This window comes from Sphaerodactylus townsendi, linkage group LG16 (genome assembly GCF_021028975.2).
Source record: "Sphaerodactylus townsendi isolate TG3544 linkage group LG16, MPM_Stown_v2.3, whole genome shotgun sequence".
NCBI lineage: Eukaryota > Metazoa > Chordata > Lepidosauria > Squamata > Sphaerodactylidae > Sphaerodactylus > Sphaerodactylus townsendi.
In genome coordinates this window covers 31,150,138-31,165,710 of record NC_059440.1, presented here as the reverse complement: position 1 = coordinate 31,165,710, position 15,573 = coordinate 31,150,138, and the positions used below count along the sequence as shown (strand labels likewise).

The following is a 15,573-nucleotide window of genomic DNA, read 5'->3' as shown; positions in this document are numbered from 1 at the left end:
ATTCTGATATGAAATGCTGTGCTTGTAGCATAGTGTGGAGAAGGTGTCATAGAGCAAGACCTCAGAGAGACTGGGCACTAGCAATACTTTGCTGGCTAGATTTATGATTTGCTATTGCAAGCACAGGAGCTATCCAGGTCTTCTCTGGAACAGCCTATGTACAAACAAGATGTCCATGTATTGTCGAAGGCTTTCACGGCCGGATTCAACTGGTTCTGGTGGGTTTTCCGGGCTGTGTGGCAGTGGTCTGGTGGTCTGATTTGCAAATCCACCAGACCATGGCCACACAGCCCGGAAAACCCACCAGAACCACAAGATGCCCATGATTTGCAGTACTGGTATACCCTCAGCACGAGCCCTGTCCTGGTTGAGCCCCAGCCCAAACAATTTGTTGGGGTGGGCTCTATGTGGGCTGGGTACTTGGGGGGGGAGGGGGGGGCTTGGGGACAGCTGCTTAAGGAGTTTTAGGATGGTTTTTATATAATTGTATTTTACGGTGTTTTTTTATGATTGCACACACCCCAGAGACTCTGGTGATGGGCAGGAAATGAATCTTGAATGAATGTATGTATGTAAGGGAGGAACAAGTCAATAATTAATGACAGGCGTCAGGACGGTGCTGCTATAGAAGATGTTGCTATCAGCCCACCAGCATCCTTAGCGAGCCAGCCAAGCTTTCTGTGCAATAGCTTCCCGTTTGCAGATTTGCGTTGCCCCCCCCGCCCCTCGCCGGGCTGACGCCCCCTCCCCCCAGCAGCCACGGGGGCACGTAGCTCGCAGCAGAGCGGCCCCTTTAAGAGCGAAAGCGGCCGGCAGCGGTTGGTGCGTTGCACGCCGGGTAGGGAGGCCGGGCTGGCCAATCAGGGCGCGTTCGGAAGCTTCCCCTTTGCTACATAGTTAAAACAAACCGACTGGAAAGTGAATGAGTGAGGCTGGGGGGCGCCCGGGGGGGAGGGGGGCGGAGGGTGACTGGGGGCTGAGCCGGGGCAGGGGTCGCGGCTTGCACGAGGGGGGTCTCGGTGCCAATGCTAGTCCTGGTCGCAGCTGCCCTGGGGATGGGAAGGGGCTCTCTCCGGATGCTGGGGGTTCCTGGGGGCTTGGAGCAGGTGGAAGTTCATACGGGAAAGCCAGGGGTGGAGGGTCTCTGGCTGCCCGGGCATGCAGGGGGGCTCCATGGGCTGAGGGTCTGGGGAAAGAGCTGCAGCCGAGGCCGGATCAGAAGAACTGGGTTCAAGTCCGGCAGCCTCCTTGGAAGCCCACAGTGTCTTCGGGGAGGACTGTTGCGAGAGTCAAACCCCACCCCCACCCCTTGTCCAAGTGACCCCGGATCAAAACCTGCTCAAAAGAGATAAACATCAGCTTCACAAACTAGAAACCTTCCCCTCCTGCTAGAGGCTGTTGTAGGTAGGCCGGTGGAAAGGAGAACTCTGCACCTGCTCAGGGGCTCTCTTATTCTTTCTTACTTGGTGCCTGGCTAAGACTGGGCATTACAAACTGTTGTTGGGTCACTATTATCCTGATGCAGTTCAGCGCTGCCTCTCAGAAGTAAACTAAATGCTTGAGTGGGTCAATATCGCAATTCCCTGTAGTCCTGGCATGCTGAGTTATTTAGCATCTCAACACAGAACGAGTGCCCAGAAGTCAGTCCCCACATTCTCTGAATATTTCTGCATTCAACTCAGCAATGAATGGCAGTTGTCTGCACTGGTCTGGTTGTCGTGAGGTTCTTGTCAAAGGCTGCTTCCTCCGAGTTCCATGGCAACCAACACATGCCCGCTGGAGCCTGAATATATCTTTTGGCAGCCAGAGCAAAGAGCGAGGGACTGCCCAGCAGTGGCCAAGAGATTAATGCCAGCCCTTCATGGCATTGGCCAAAGGAAGTTATTCAGTGGCTGAAATCTTTCATTGAAATTATGAGCCCTTCAGGGGTGGGCAGTCTATCAATCTAAATAATAATAAAAATAAAAATTAGAGGTCCGTCACTAGATTATCTGGAGGTGTTGTTCACACTGCATTTAGGGCTGGCTGTGTTTCTTCTTCTGAGGAAAGACTGCAAACTTGGCTTCTAAAAAAGCGTGCTGGGCCATCCTCAGGAATCCGATTATCTTTGTTTGCCTGTTCCTCTTTAAGACAGCCCAAGCCCCCACCCAACCCCTCAGTTCTAATTATACAGTTTGTGGTCTGTACTGCTGTGTATCGGATGCTGTGGGTTGGATCCCACTGTGTTAACTTTGCATCATTTAATGTGGCCAGTTAACACTTAACGCTTCACTTCAGCTCTGTTGTACCAGACTTCTGGTTGGAGCTGCAACCCAAATCCTTTTTCACTGTTTATTGAATCCCTCGGATTGTATTGACTCGCTCTGTGTGGTCCATGTTGACTCCGAAGCGCTATAAATGATGCAATTAAATAAATTGGTATTTTGTAGAGTTTTTATTAAGCAGGTATGTAGTATTATCTATCCTAGGCCTATAAAAAGTAGCAGCATCCAATTTTAAAACTGGAAGGGCTGTGCCTTCAGGCTTTTTCTGTCTCTGTTCTCTTCTCATAATCCAGGAGTGCTTCGTCATTCGGGAAATCTTCCAGCCCCTCACCCAGTACAGCAGTTTTAGTCTATCAGCCCTTCCCCAGTTACTACTGCCTTATCTAGAGGATAATTCAGAACCACGCTTTTAGAAGGAATTTTAAGGGGATGATATTTTAGCTTCAAGTTCAACTCTGGTTCGAAGGCATAATCAAGAGATCCCTCTGAGCATGTGCAGAGTGCATTCCCCTTCCAGAATGTGCAGGCACATACACACTCCAGTTCCTTGCATCCCCTGGACAGAACTGTTGTTTTAGAAATTAAGAAGGGGCTTGGGTCTTTGCTTTCTAGCCTGCATGTTCTCTCTCGAAGCAAGAGGTAGAAGATGGACCTGGAACAGTTGGAGAAGCTGCGTCTTATGAACCAAGATCTCCTGAAGAGGCTAAAAGCAAACCAAGAAGAATTTAAAAAGCAGCAGATGGGAAAATCTTTCCTCCCAGCCCTGCAAGCAAAAAGACAGCCTCATGAGAAAAGGCGGGCCCAGGATCCCCAAACAGAGGTATGTAGAAGAACAGCTCTACAGTGTTACATTTATTTATGTAATTTCTCTTTAGTGGGGTCTAAAGAAGCTTGCGTTATTCTCCTCCCTGTTATCTGCAACCCTGTGAAGTAGGATAGGATGAACATGTTTGATTGGCCCACAGTTACTCAGTTACTCTATCAGTGGCAGAGCGGGAATTCGAACCTGGGGCTCCCACACCCTAGTTCTAACTATTAGAAAATGGGGAAATCTGCAGTTCATTTTTATAAGGGATAACCTGCACCTGTCTGTTACACTTTTATCCTGCCCTCCCTCCAAGGTGCACAGGGCCACATACATTGTCTCCATACATTTTTTATATTCATATCAAGCTGTTCTACTCACATTCTAGCTGTTGTCGCATGTTGGCTCTGTTTGGGCTTTAGGGAGCCACTACATATTTGAGAAATGCTATGGCTTCCATTCCCATTCCAGAAAGAGAAACAAGGCCAGAGTCCTGAAGAGTTAACAAGCATTGCGATGAGGGCATCCGGAGAAGCCGGACCCCAAGTGGCCAGAATTGACCTTGGGTCCCCTTCGAAACCCATCACTTCCCACAAGGAGAAGGAGGGAGAAACACCACATCAAGGGGATCAAGATTCCCACGGGGCTGAGAAGACCACTGTGCTGTTAGCAACAGATGGAGAATCTGCCCGAGCGGCTGTGAAAAGATGTGACTGCGCAAGAGACCCAGAAAGGAAATCCATTCCTTTGAGCCCAACAGATGCTGAAACACACCTGGCTCATCTGCAAAGGTCGAGGGACGGAGTGGAGCCGAGCCAGGTGCGAGCCAAAGGGAGCCATGGACCCACGGTGTCGGCTCGGCTGCTAAAGGCTCCCAAATCGATCCTGCTCACACCACAACGCAAGGAAACCCAAGAGAAAATGAAGGTAGATGGTCTGCAGTTTTCTCTTTAGCCAGCCTACCAGCCTCATCTTGGGGGTGGGAGGTGCAGCCAGCCATGCCGCAGCCAATTTATGGGCGCCCTGTAGGATTTCCAAGGGAAGAGGTCGTTTGCCATTGCCTGCCTCTATCTAGCAACCCTGGTCTGTGGTCTCCTGTCTAAATCTTAACCAGGATTTAGGATTAAGAAATAGTGTCTCAAATTTTGTTTGTTGTAATCAACAGTGAAAGATTAAGTATGTGTAAGACACAGTTTGTGTTAAGTTTTATTGTAAAGTTCATTAGATGGCAATACAGACAATAATTCACAAGTTTATTGTGAAATTTATCAGCAGGGATTGCAGACGATAAGTGATTGATTTGGGTACAGTGGGGTTTTTGCTGATTAGCTGTTTTACTGCTGCACCCCCTTCTTGTGTATTTTAGTGTAATTATCTTGAAAGTTGTCTTTCTGCAGCCCTTAAGCTGAATCTTCTTCACTGTGTTGCCACTGCATGACCCCCCCCCCTCAGGTCACCCCAAAAGTTATTGATCTCTGCAGACCCAAGGTCTCCTTGGCACAGAGTTTATAATCTCTTGTTGAGAAGAACGTCCTGCCCTTTAGCCATTTTCTCTTGCAGAAGGAGGCTGGGCGTGTGATGTTTGTGTCTGACCCCGAAGAATACACTCTCCCTGCAGACGAGTGGTCGGTTCGGCCTTTTCTGGGGTACGACTGGATTGCAGGTGTGACCGCTTACCTCTTTGGAGCAAAACAGGTTCCAGATAAGCTTTGAAGTCTGGCAGAGTTTGTCTGATGAACATGGGCGGTGCAAATTGATTGCTATACCCTGCGGTAGTCTTGGGGCGAATACTTGTTTAATTACTTGCTTTTATCATCTGTAGTCTCCCTTTCTCAGTGAGACTTAAGGCAGAAAACAGAATATTTTTGGAAAATTCCATCAGAGAACGTAAGATATCTAATAAACAATGCAGGTGGGCTGGGATTACAGAACTGGGAAAGAATGCAAACTGAAAAAGTCTAAGGCATAACATACCAGAACACAGAAGAACCCAGTCCAGAAAAAAACTCACGGTAGCTAAGGGGAATCCATTCCAAGCCAGGATTAATTTGAATATCGACTCCTGGGGAAAGCAGGATCTTGTAGGCTTTTGGTCTAACCTACCAGGAATTTGTGTGGTCTGATCTATCTTGGACTCCCTTTTCCTTTTCTTCCCAGGGTTACTAGACGTGGATTCTTCAGTGTCAGAGAAACCAGAGCAGTATTTTTCTGAGCTGCAGGACTTCCGGCGGGTGAACAAAGAAGCTTGCATCTATGATGGAGTCTTTCGGTGAGAGGGGCAGTTTGCGCATCCATACCGGAAGGAGACACTCAACCCCTGGAAGTTCTAAGGGGTCCAGAGGGAAGCCTAGCTCTGTATGCCCCACCCCAGTCCTCAGAAGTGAAGGGGAGAGGTTGTCACTGCAGACAACTTGACCGTTTTCACTGATTTGTGTGTATCAGTGTTCTGCATGTTTTATCATTTTTAGAAGGATGAAAAGAAAACTACAAAAAAATCTGAAGACATTAAAATATAATGATACATATATAAAGGAAACATGCATAAAAAGAGAATTATTAACCAGAGATACAATAGAAACACTATCCTAAATCCAATGTGAATCAAAGTAAGGGAAAAGAGATAGTCTAAGCTGTGGACCAGAAATGCCCTGTAAAATTCCCCATTGTTATTTTTTTATTTGGGGCAGGTCGTTCATTGAACCTGCTCATCTTTTACAGCCACACCTATTTTGTTTATTCTTTTGTACTTCCAGTGTCCAGCAGCAGTTTCCGTAGCAGCAGTGGCGTAGGAGGTTAAGAGCTCGTGTATCTAATCTGGAGGAACCGGGTTTGATTCCCAGCTCTGCCGCCTGAGCTGTGGAGGCTTATCTGGGGGATTCAGATTAGCCTGTACACTCCCACACACGCCAGCTGGGTGACCTTGGGCTAGTCACAGCTTCTCGGAGCTCTCTCAGCCCCACCTACCTCACAGGGTGATTGTTGTGAGTGGGGAAGGGCAAGGAGATTGTCAGCCCCTTTGAGTCTCCTGCAGACTCTTCTTCTTTCTTCTGGGTGTTCCTGGTTATTTTCATAACCAAGAGTTATTTTGTCATGTTAAGATACGGTATATTTTATTATACCTCTGCCCTATGGCAGAACCCTGTTGCAGAACCTGCACACCTCTGCTCTGTTGCATAACTTAGTATGATCTGTGGCTGTTTGTTTCCCCAACAGGTCAGAGGCTCTGGGCTCCTGGATTCTCGATCAAGAATCAGAGACGGAATCGACTTCCCACCAGTGTACGGTCAGGCTCCCTCTTCCTGAATCCTGTGAACCAGAGGGCTTTCTGCCCCTCAGTGCTAGAAGGATGCTCAGCCTCACATTTCTTCATGGTGGCGGGGGGAGGGTCCGTACTGATTTAGCCATCCTGATCTGCCTTCCTCATGCAATGTCTCCGCTTTTGAGCTTCACTTGGCAGCTTTCAGCCCCCAAGATGTGGTCATCTGTGCCCTGAAATCATATCATGCTGCAGCAGACTGTGAGAGCCACCCAACCCAGCCTGCAGCAGTTTCTGGTGTGTTAGAATCATATAGTTGGAAGAGACCCCCAAGGGCCATCAAGTCCAACCCCCTGCAATGCAGGAACACACAATCAAAGCACTCATGACAGATGGCCATCCAGCCTCTGTTTAAAAACTTCCGAAGAAGGAGACGCCACCACACTCCGAGGCAGCGCATTCCACTGTCAAACAGCCCTGATGGTCAGGAAGTTCTTCCTAATGTTTAGGTGGAATCTCTTTTCCTGCAGGCATTTTCTGCTACCGCTTGAACAAGCGCCTCTTTGCCATGCCTGTGGGTTCAGAGTCTGCCTGTCCCATTTGCAAAACCCCCAGGACTCAGCAGCATCTCGAGACTCTGGTGGAACCAGCATTTGTCAGGTTAGTACCGACTCGGCCAGCGTGCAAGACGCACGGAGAGGGAAGGGCTGGCTCCTGGTGGTGCCCAAGGGGGCATGCTGGCACCGTCTTGGGCTGCTGCACAGAGCCATGTTGGCGTGGTCCTGAGTGGTTTGCCTTTTCTCACTCTCAATGTAAATGCTGAGTAGAAAATCGCTGTTGAAAGGATTATACCAGGATGAAGAACTGCGCTCAGCCTTATATGATCTAAAAGCGTCTTTTTACTCCTGTTGCTCATCTCTAAATGAGTTTGCTGGTCCCTCTGGGGTGGGCTGTCTGTTGCAGGGTCAGCATCCCACGCTCTACCCTCCTCCCAGCATACAAGCACAAAATCCATCGCAGGAAAAGCTACGAGCCGGCAGACGACCTGGCATTGCCCTCGGTGAGTTTTCTGACTTCTGTTTAGGCAGAGGCTGGTCTGAAGGGAATTGAGGCAGGAGGTGGAACGAGGAGGGCAGATTTCCTCCATGGCTTTCCCCTGGAAACCTGGCGTCTCGGGGCCAGCACCAAACCCAAGCAAGGCCTAATGTACAGAGAACAATGAAGAGGAAAATGTGAGGATTAGGGGTCGGGCGGAGTTTAGCCCCAATCTTGAGATTCCCTACCTGAAGGAGCAGCCTGGCAGGGTGGGCCCAAGGGAAGATGTGTGGGGGGTGCCCCCCCACATGACCAGCTGGCATGCGCCCGGGGATATGTAACCCCACATGTCCCCGTGAGCTCTCTGCCTCTGGTTCAGTGCACTCCCCTTGGTCCACTGGAGTGAGGTCTCGTTCACAGGTTCTAGAACAGTGATGGCGAACCTATGGTACGGGTGCCAGAGGTGGCACTCGGAGCCCTCTCTGTGGGCACACGCACACAGAGTTTGTCATGGGGCAGAAAATCACCCCCCCACCCCCCACCCCCCACACACACACACACATCTAGGCTGGCCTGGGCCACTGAGCACAATGTGTGCGCACTGCGGTGAGCAGGGAGGACTCGGCTGGCGGGCCTGGTGCCTGTGCTCTGGGTGGCTGCTGCCCGGGGAGGGGCGGGCAGAGGAGGCAGAGATGCTAGAGAGGCACAGAGCGATGCACGCGGGACTTGCTGGAGGCTAGAGCAGGCTGGCCCCTGCTCGAGCAGGTGGGGCAGAGGAAGAGGGAGCCAACCGGTTTTTTCTAAACTAAAACCTCAGCATTCAGGTTAAATTGCCATGTTGGCACTTTGCGATAAATAAGTGGGGTTTGGGTTGCAATTTGAGCACTCTGTCTCAAAAAGGTTCGCCATCACTGTTCTAGAAGCTCATCCTCAGTATCAGGTTGTCCCTTCTGTTCCCACAGCACTGCCTGGCCGGCTGGGAGAACCCCATCCAAGCTTTCAGCCCTACCTTAAGCAGCCTCGACCTCCGCAGTACCCTGGCTGCCGAGTCTTCTGGCCATTTCGACTGGGTAAGAACACAGAAATCGTGATATACAGATTGCAGGGGATTCTATCGGTGTGCCTCATATGAAGCAAGTTTCAGCATTTTCTCGACACAGTTCTAGGATTGCTTCAAATAAGATTTTTAAATTATTAACGAGGGGGCAGGGTGTGAAAAGGCAAGTTGGGTTTACTGGCACCTAAAAAACCATCAGATTTGGTCCAATTAAAATGCAGTTTTATTTATTGCAACTTCATTCTACTTTTAAAAAAAATGATACTGGTGCAGGTGGTCCTTTCTAATCTAACAGCCCTGCAAGGTAGACAAGGCAGGCAAAAAGGCAGACTGGGAAAATGTCAACCCGTGAGTTTCTTCGGCGAGTGTGTGTTTGAATCTGGGTTATCCCAGTTCTATTGTGAAAGGGTAACTTCTGCACCTCACTGGTTTTATAGCATACCCTAGACCTGCCTCTGGTATCATGATACCCACTGTTTTACCCAAATCTTTAATCTGTGTTCCAGAATTTGGTGTCTAGAGTATCAGGGGGAACCAAGACCGATGACCTCCTCAACGTTTCTCGTGTGACAGCATTCGAACTCAGCAGCCTGTCTCGTCGGTGGCGTCACCGGAAGCGGCCTGGCCTCTCGTCACCTTCCAATTAAAGTAATTTCATCACCACCAGCTGCCAATTGAGGATCAGCGAGTCTGGAATTCAGGAAACTCAAAACAGAACAGCCTGCATACCCACCTCCCAGCAAAGCACAGTTCAAGAAAATATGGGATTGGAAACAGAAATCTCCAAGGCATTCACAGACACAATTTAAAAGAGCGTTTTTTTCCCCCCAAATTGTACTTGAATGGGGAGGAGATTTTTAAATGTTTTTGAATAAAAATTGTTTTGCTTACTTCCGGGAGGGTAAAGAAACACTGAATGCTATGGATTTACTGTAGGAGGGAGTTCCACAGGATCAGGGCTGCTGTCTGAGACAGCGTCGCTCCCGAGAGGGAGTCGGGTCTTCCCCTGAAGACTTAGGCAAGCCCAGAAATAACTGCTCCCATCACCAAACACTAGAAGCGTCCGGCCTTCATGCTATTCCAAAGGATGTTCTTATGATGCTGTCAATATTTCCCGGAATTAATTAACGCAGGAAATTGTGCAGCACACCGGCTGGCTGATAGTGAAAACGTAAACAATTATAGTCAAATAAATAATCTACTATCGTCTCAAAAACTCAAATGTATCTTATTGACATAAGTTCTTAAACTGTTGGTACAATTTTACATGATAATGTACTATGTGTAAGACACAGTTTGTCCTAAAGAAGATGGATGATTGAAAACGCAAATACGCGATTGCGTTTGAATTGAACTATTGAACTATTCATATCATCATTAATCGAGGCTTGCATTGCCACAGTGGAGCAGCTTGTAAACAGTGACGCTTGAATTTCGCAACAGCTGAGCAGCACTCGAACTCTTCGGCAAGATTTTGCTGGCACCTCATTCTGTTATGGACTTTTGCGGTTTGTTTTCTGCTGTTTTTGATACATAGCACTGAATAAGGAATCTAGCTTCTTATGAACTATACCTCTTTATATTTAGGATTTGTGATGCATCTTAGTACATTATCATGTAAAATTGTACCAACAGTTTAAGAACTTATGTCAATAAGATACATATGAGTTTTTGAGACGATAGTAGATTATTTATTTGACTATGATTGTTTACGTTTTCACTACCAGCCAGCCGGTGTGCAGCGCAATTTCCTGGGTTAATTAGTTTCACGCCGCACACCTGTTTGTGTTCATTTTGTAGATCAATATTTCCCGGAATGCCAACGACTGATTGGTTCCTTCCTTGTGAGGTTACCATGGCAGCAACCTCCCTTGCAGCGGTCCTGTGTGGACCTGTTGCCCCAGCAGGATTCTGAGTTCCAGATTCTGGACACTTCTCGGTCCCAGAGCAGATGAGGCTGCTGCTGGTGTCGTGGCTGCTCCTGATCTCCAGATTTTGGCTCTTCGGCCCTGTCAGCTCTTCCAGAGCACAGATGGATGTCGGTAAAGACAACACTCCCCCCCCCACACACACACACACACATTTATCTGCTGCTGGAACCAACTCTGTCTCTCTGATGCTGCATGAGGTTTGATCCGTCAGAGGTTTGATCTGTGAGAGTAGGAATCCCCAGGATGGGCCATTCACAGGTAGACTTCCTCTAAGTGTGGAGGTTGCACTCCTGAAGGGCACTGTTTTTTCATTCCAAGGAGCAAAATCATTTTTTAAAATGATATAAAACATCACAACTATGGAGGCTTGGTGCCTCTTCTGGAGGCGGGGGGAGCATTGTGTTTTTCTTGGTTGCTTGATGGATAGAAATTCAAGGGGGCAGGGATTGTTCCATGACGGAGAAAGTCTTTGCCTGCTGCATTTTCACCTGCCACACAGCTATTTCCCCACCCCCCACACCAAATTCTTAATGTTCCTCCAGTGCAGCAGGTCCTCTGGGATATGCGGGGTGGAGACAGGAATGGGAGGGAACGATTATTGTTGCAGTGGCCCAGCAATGGAAGTATGGGCTTGCTAAAAACCTCTTAAGAGCCGGCGTGGTGTAGTGGTTAAGAGCAGGTGCGCTCTAATCTGGGGAACCAGGTTGATTCCCCGCTCTGCCACTTGAGCTGTGAGGCTTATCTGGGGAACCAGATTAGCTTGTGCACCCCAACACAAGCCAGCTGGGTGACCTTGGGCTAGTCACAGTTCTTCGGAGCTCTCTCAGCCTCACCCACCTCACAGGGTGTTTGTTGTGGGGTGGGGGGAGGGAAAGGAGATTGTCAGCCCCTTTGAGTCTCCTTTCAGGAGAGAAAGGGGGGATATAGATCCAGACTCTTCTTCTTCTAAGTGGTGTGTAAAATGGGTTGCCAACTCTGGGTTAGGAAATCCCTGGAGTTTGAAAGTGGAAACGGTAACAATGTCCTGCTTTCCGTTCTCCCAAGCAGGGAGGTCTGCCATCTTCTCTAGAGAGGATAACTGTTCCCTCGGGCTACCTGAAGGGGGCTCCGTCCTGGCACCAAGGCTCCCTGCCAAGTGTTTTGCTCTCTGCAGGGGGGAAACGCGTCCACTGGACCAGCTGGCAGCCCTGGATTTGTCTGTGCAATTTGAACAAACAAGCCCGCAGCCGGCACTTGGTGGCCTGGCCTGCCAGCATCGCCCTCCCGCTCAAGGCCAGCCTGGAGGCCAAGGAGTTCTGGGAGGAGAAGCCCTGTTCCCTGCAGGAGTGCGTCACCTGTGAGCCGGAGGAATGTCCAGACAGCTCTGAGAGGTCTGGCTGGGGCCCACCCTGGGAGAGATTTCTGCCTGTGGACCCCCATGACTCTGAGATCCCTCTTCCGCCCAGCTTGGACACTGAGTCGTATGATAGTCTCCCTGTAGTGGACGACATGGGAGAAGAGTAGGGAGGCAACAGAGATCCTGTTCTGGGCGAGGATCCAGCAGCCTCTTGGCTCTGCTGCTGCTTGTCTGTATTCACAAAGGCCTGCGGCACTAAGCACGACAAAGAGACCACGACTCTGCGAAGGGTGAAGGGGGCTCTGAGCCCCTGCCCGCTGCGCCAGCCCCAAGAGCTGCTCCACAGCAATTTCGTATGAGCGCCAATAAAGTTACAAAGCAAAGCAGTGAGGTGGTTCATTATTGGCTAGGTTTCTTTTCTTTTTTTAAATAAAGTTTTTATTAATATTAATTTAAAAAGGTAAACTTACAAAACAAATGATATAGGTCCTCAGAATTATACATAAAATCAATATAGTATTAACTTTTCCTACATACATATATAGATCCATAAATACCTATAATTATTGGCTAGGTTTCTAACCTCCCCTGATCCCAAGGATTTGGCTGGATTGAAGGTGGGATGAATTAAAAACCATAAGAATTGCCCACATTTTTATTCCCCCAACAACCCTGCAAGGTAGGTTAAGTCAAGCTTGTGAGTGTCGCGGCTGCGTGGGGATTGGAGTCCAGACCTCTTCGTTCTAACATTCTAACCACATCCTCACACAGCATTAGAAACAAGTCATATCAGGGTTTCCTGCATCCCCCTCAGGATAATAGTCACCGTTCAGAACTCTCTCAGCCCCACCTAGATCACAAGAAGTTGTGGGGAGAGGAAGTGAGTGGAGTTTGAGAGCTCCTTTGAATCCCCTTAGAGGAGAGAAAGGTGGGGTATAAATCCAGACTCTTCTGGGTGTTCTCAGTGTTCTTAGATCAGTGATGGCGAACCTTTTTGCAACCGAGTGCCCAAATTGCAACCCAAACCCCACTTATTTATCACAAAGTGCCAACCCGGCAATTTAACCTGAATGATGAGGTTTTAGTTTGGAAAAAAATGGTTGGCTCCCTCTTCCTCCGCCCCACCTGCTCAAGCAGGGGCCAGCCTGCTCTAGCCTCCAGCAAGTCCTGTGCGCACCGCTCTGTGCCTCTCTAGCATCTCTGTCTCCTCTGCGCCCCCCCCCCCCCACCGGGCAGCAGCCACCCGGAGCACAGGCACCAGGCCCACCATCTGAGTCCTCCCTGCTCACCGCGGTGTGTGCACATTATGCTCAGTGGCCCAGGCCAGCCTAGATGTGTGTGTGTGGGGGTGATTTTCCGCCCCCCACATGACGAACTCTGTGTGCGCGTGCCCACAAAGAGGGCTCTGAGTGCCGCCTCTGGCACCCGTGCCATAGGTTCGCCATCACTGTCTTAGATCGTGAAGGATAACGGGAGAGCAATATCAAGTTATAATCTCCCAGTATCCTAATCAGAAAGCCACACATTTTGCCTCACACACAACAAAAGGCAGACTAGCAGCTGGTCTCCTCCACCCCACCACTGTACCCACAAAACCACAGCACTGTAAACACAGGAAGAAAATGACATAGGCTTTTCCCGGAGCCTGCAAGTTGGCTAAAATCTCAGCACTTCTGCAATTCCGTGAAGTCCTACTGAACATACGAAGTGAAAAAGGACCAGGGAGCCATGCCAGACCATTCCACAGTCTCTGCTGATCATCTCCCTCGAGTTTCAGGCTTTCCAAAAGCCCTTTTCAATGGAGCTGGCGGGAACGGAACCTGAGATTTCAATGTGCTCTACCCCCTATATAGCCACTTGAAAATGTCTCTTGGGCCAGTAAGCCCAGTAAGAAGAGCTTGGATATGTACCCCACCTTTTCTCTCTTTTTAAGGAATCTCAGTGCAGCTCACAAACTCCTTTCTGAGAGAACTAGCACTAGCCCAAGGTCACCCAACAGGCTTCATGTGGAGGAGCAGGGAAACAAGTCCGCTGCACATGAGGAGAAGTGGGGAATCAAACCTGGTTCTCCAGAGTAGAGTCCTCTGCTCTTAACCACTGCACCAGGCTGTCCCCTATTCTGACTGGTAGTGCTTCCCCTTGCGCATTCAATGTGTACAATGTGTACAGAAGCAGTCAGGGTTTTTTTAAAAAAATGTATTTGGAGGCCCATGGGATGTGCAGAACTTCAGATGTGGTGATTTTCAAAGAAACCAGACTGGCGACGTCACCAGCAGCAGCCTCCGAAAGAATGCTAACTCTCTGTGGACGCAAACATAAGATGATTCAGAATTTGCTCGGAGATAACCCCCCTCTGCCTTTCTGCGAAACAGCAATTTGGCGGGAGAGATAGAGGTTCCTTTCGGATATCTGGGGCTTCATCAGTCCTCTGGAAGTCATCATTTATTTCAAGACTGATCCCAGCCGCTTTTGATTCACGGCATGTGTCGCAACCCATTCATTCGGTTAACAATTTGTTTTTTTTCTCTGTTTTTCTCACTCTCACTTTGAATCAAAGAGCAACATTTCTTTTTCGTTTGGGGGTTTTATTTACTGGACATTGGGTCGGTTACCAGAAAAGTTAAGGAGAAAGGGTTCAAATATAAGCTGGCAGTTTTGTGTGCATGAATGGACATCAACTAGTCGTGGCTAATCTGGAATGTTTCAGCTGACTCAATTCATCATATGAATAAAACAGAAATGCAGCAGTGGCGTAGGAGGTTAAGAGCTCATGTATCTAATCTGGAGGAACTGGGTTTGATTCCCAGCTCTGCCGCCTGAACTGTGGAGGCTTATCTGGGGAATTGGGCTAGTCACAGTGACCTTGGGCTAGTCACAGCTCTTCTGAGCTCTCTCAGCCACACCCACCTCACAGGGTGTTTGTTGTGAGGGGGGAAGGGCAAGGAGATTGGAAGCCCCTTTGAGTCTCCTGCAGGAGAGAAAGGGGGGATATAAATCCAAACCCTCCTCCTCCTTCTCCTTCTCCTTCTCCTTCTTCTTCTTCTTCTTCTTCTGCCGCCGCCGCCGCTGCCGCTGCTGCTGCTGGCTCAGTGGCTTCTAACTGCTAGAAACAGGAGCCCAGAACAAGATCCCTCTTTCGTTTGCTGCAAGAAGCTAACATTCCCCCATTGAACCCACCCTCCAGAACAACTTATTTCTAACTAGGCAGGTAAGTGGGTAGGTTACAGCCCCAAATAGTTTCTTTCCAGTTTCACTGCAAGTAAAGTAAGAGAATGACAGGGTTGTTTCTATTAAAAAGATATAGAAAGGATCCAGGCAAGGAGTCTGGGATTTTCCCACAGAGGGGCCATGCCCACAACCCACCCACTCACCCCAACACACACACACACAATGATTATGGTCCTGTGGTACACATATGGCTTAAGGCACAGGTGTCAAACTCGCAGCCCTCCAGATGTTATGGACTACAGTTCCCATCATCCCCTGCCAGCATGGTGGTTGCAGGGGATGATGGGAACTGTAGTCCATAATATATGGAGGGCTGTGAGTTTGACACCTAGAAAGCAGCTGTGTGTGGCCTCTATTCTTGAAAGAGGGGGTCAGGGTTTGGGGGGGGAGCCCAGGCCAGTCCAACGAAGGAGCGGTTGCCAGGATCCAGCCCCCCCCCCTTGTGCTTTTCAGAAAAGTGGGGGAGACTCCATGGGGAAGAGGGGACCAGAAATGACGTCTTGCACATCTGCCGACCCCTGTGCAGAGTGGATGCCAACAGCCCGGGACAGCGCCACTCTGACCGCTGCCTTCGCACGGGACCTCATGTGCAGGTTGTGGGGGCTCCACTAACTTTCTGAGGCTCATTCACTATGGGCTATAAGGTCATTCACCTCTCCCC

The 15,573-nt window shown here is 49.2% G+C and overlaps 1 protein-coding gene across 4 annotated transcripts; it reads left to right on the top strand.

Annotated features, from left to right (window-relative positions):
* Nucleotides 1–767: 767 nt before the first annotated feature.
* LOC125446060 (migration and invasion inhibitory protein) lies at nt 768–9,307 on the top strand. 4 transcript variants are annotated; one of them, XM_048519566.1, is made up of 10 exons: nt 768–822; nt 2,877–3,084; nt 3,541–3,996; nt 4,630–4,732; nt 5,227–5,338; nt 6,283–6,347; nt 6,856–6,985; nt 7,289–7,385; nt 8,323–8,430; nt 8,924–9,307. In XM_048519566.1, the coding sequence occupies exons 2-10, from the start codon at nt 2,911–2,913 to the stop codon at nt 9,062–9,064; spliced, it is 1,386 nt and encodes a 461-aa protein (XP_048375523.1). In that variant the 5' UTR covers nt 768–822; nt 2,877–2,910; the 3' UTR covers nt 9,065–9,307. The 4 variants fall into 4 exon arrangements, with proteins under 4 accessions (XP_048375523.1, XP_048375520.1, XP_048375521.1 ...); XM_048519563.1 differs by lacking the exon at nt 768–822 and adding an exon at nt 837–926; XM_048519564.1 differs by lacking the exon at nt 768–822 and adding an exon at nt 1,127–1,404.
* Nucleotides 9,308–15,573: the final 6,266 nt, after the last annotated feature.